At 21.8% G+C, this 1823-nt stretch overlaps 1 protein-coding gene and 1 non-coding gene across 2 annotated transcripts; both read right to left on the bottom strand.

Annotated features, from left to right (window-relative positions):
* Positions 1–515: 515 nt before the first annotated feature.
* Positions 516–1823, bottom strand: LOC103516991 (tRNA dimethylallyltransferase). The gene has a single exon (XM_017447280.2). The coding sequence runs from the start codon at positions 1765–1767 to the stop codon at positions 1171–1173; it is 597 nt and encodes a 198-aa protein (XP_017302769.1). The 5' UTR covers positions 1768–1823; the 3' UTR covers positions 516–1170.
* Trnam-cau lies at positions 687–761 on the bottom strand. Its single transcript has one exon. It is a non-coding gene; the product is annotated as a tRNA-Met (tRNA).

Here is a 1823-nt window from a genome sequence, read left to right as displayed (position 1 = left end):
GATTGGTGATTTATGTCCTAACATTGGTTGTATTTAATTTAAATTATTATTATATACAGATAAAATTATAACCTAATCAGAAAAATAAAAAACTAGAAATAAATATTGAAAAATCGCACAATTGAAAAAAAAGTATTATTACTAACTTAAAAAATGATTTAAATAAATTAGTAAAATATATAATATAATTTTAATTAGTAATATAACATTAATTTTGACAAATAACATTTAATTCTGATAACAGCATAATCGCAGAAATAGTTTATAAAAAATAATTATATTCTTAAAATTAAAAATATGATTATCAACGATTTACTAATTTAACTTATTCATTAGAATTTAATCAAATCCCAAAAATATGTTAATTATAGGAAGAGAAATTGTTGAGTTAGAATGTCTTTTCATATCTCTATAATCATCAATTCCATTTTCATAAATGTAATTGATACATTAAAAAATATATTTAAAAAATAAGTTTTAAAATAGAATCTTTTTAGAAAGAATTATTTGTTACATTTTAAATTAATAAAAATAATTTTACTTATTCAACTAAATAAAAATTTTTTGATATCGTACAGTGAATAGTATTTAATAAATCAATAAGTAAAACTAAATAGCTATTCAAAACATATCTAATTATATAGAATGATCAATTATTCTGTATCCAGAAATAACAATAAAAATAATAGTGATAGGTGGATTTGAACCACCGACCTCAGCGTTATGAGTGCTGTGCTCTAACCAAGCTAAGCTATATCACCAAGATAATAAAAGTGTTGTAGATATAATTATATCAAAAAATATAATAAATGAAAATATCCTAAAATATATCTTTTATAAGATTTAGTATTTTTTGTACGCAATTTTTTTCTAAACAATCAATGGTAATTTTTTCATTCATATTACGAAGCCATGTTAATTGTTGTTTTGCTAATTGTCTAGTAGCTATGATACTTTTTTCTTTTAAAGTATTTCGATCAATTAAACCATCTATATATTCCCATGTTTGACGGTATCCTATACATTTCATTGAAGGTAAATTTAGGTTTAAATTCCATTTTTTACGTATTTTTTTAACTTCATTAATCAATAAATCTTGATCAAGCATTTTCTTAAAACGATCTGAAATTCTTTTATGAAGGATATGGCGATTAGATGGTTCTAAAGAAATTAATAATAAGCGATAAGGTAATTTTTGTAACACATTATTTTTATTAAAAAAAAAGATATAGGTTTTCCGGTAATTTCAATAACTTCTAAGGCTCGTTGAATTCTTTGTTTATCTTGTGGATTTAAACGATTAGCTGTAACTGGATCTAATAATTTTAATTTATCATATAAAAATGATATACCATATTTATTGATATCAATATTAAATTTCGTACGTAATTTTAAGTTAGCTGGAGGTAATTTATTTATTCCATCACGCAAAGCTTTAAAATATAACATAGTTCCTCCTACCAATAAAGGTAATTTTTTTTTTTTTAAAATATTTTTAATTGAAAATAATGCATCTTCACAAAATTGAATCACTGAATATGACTTAGTTGGCTCAATAATATCTATTAAATGATGAGGTGTTATTTCTCTTTCAATAATACTGGGTTTATTTGTACCAATATCCATATCACAATAAACTAAAGCTGAATCAATAGAGATAATTTCACATGGTATATATTCTGATATTTTAAGTGCAACAGAAGATTTTCCAGAGGCAGTGGGTCCTAAAATTGCAACTACGTATGGTTTATTTTTGATATATTTCATAAAAAATATTTTATTTAAAAGAAATTTAATTGAATTTATTTTTTATAATTTTTTTA

Source organism: Diaphorina citri, unplaced genomic scaffold (assembly GCF_000475195.1).
Source record: "Diaphorina citri unplaced genomic scaffold, Diaci psyllid genome assembly version 1.1 scaffold1715, whole genome shotgun sequence".
In the NCBI taxonomy this organism is placed as follows: domain Eukaryota; kingdom Metazoa; phylum Arthropoda; class Insecta; order Hemiptera; family Psyllidae; genus Diaphorina; species Diaphorina citri.
This window is presented reverse-complemented; position numbering and strand designations above follow the sequence as displayed.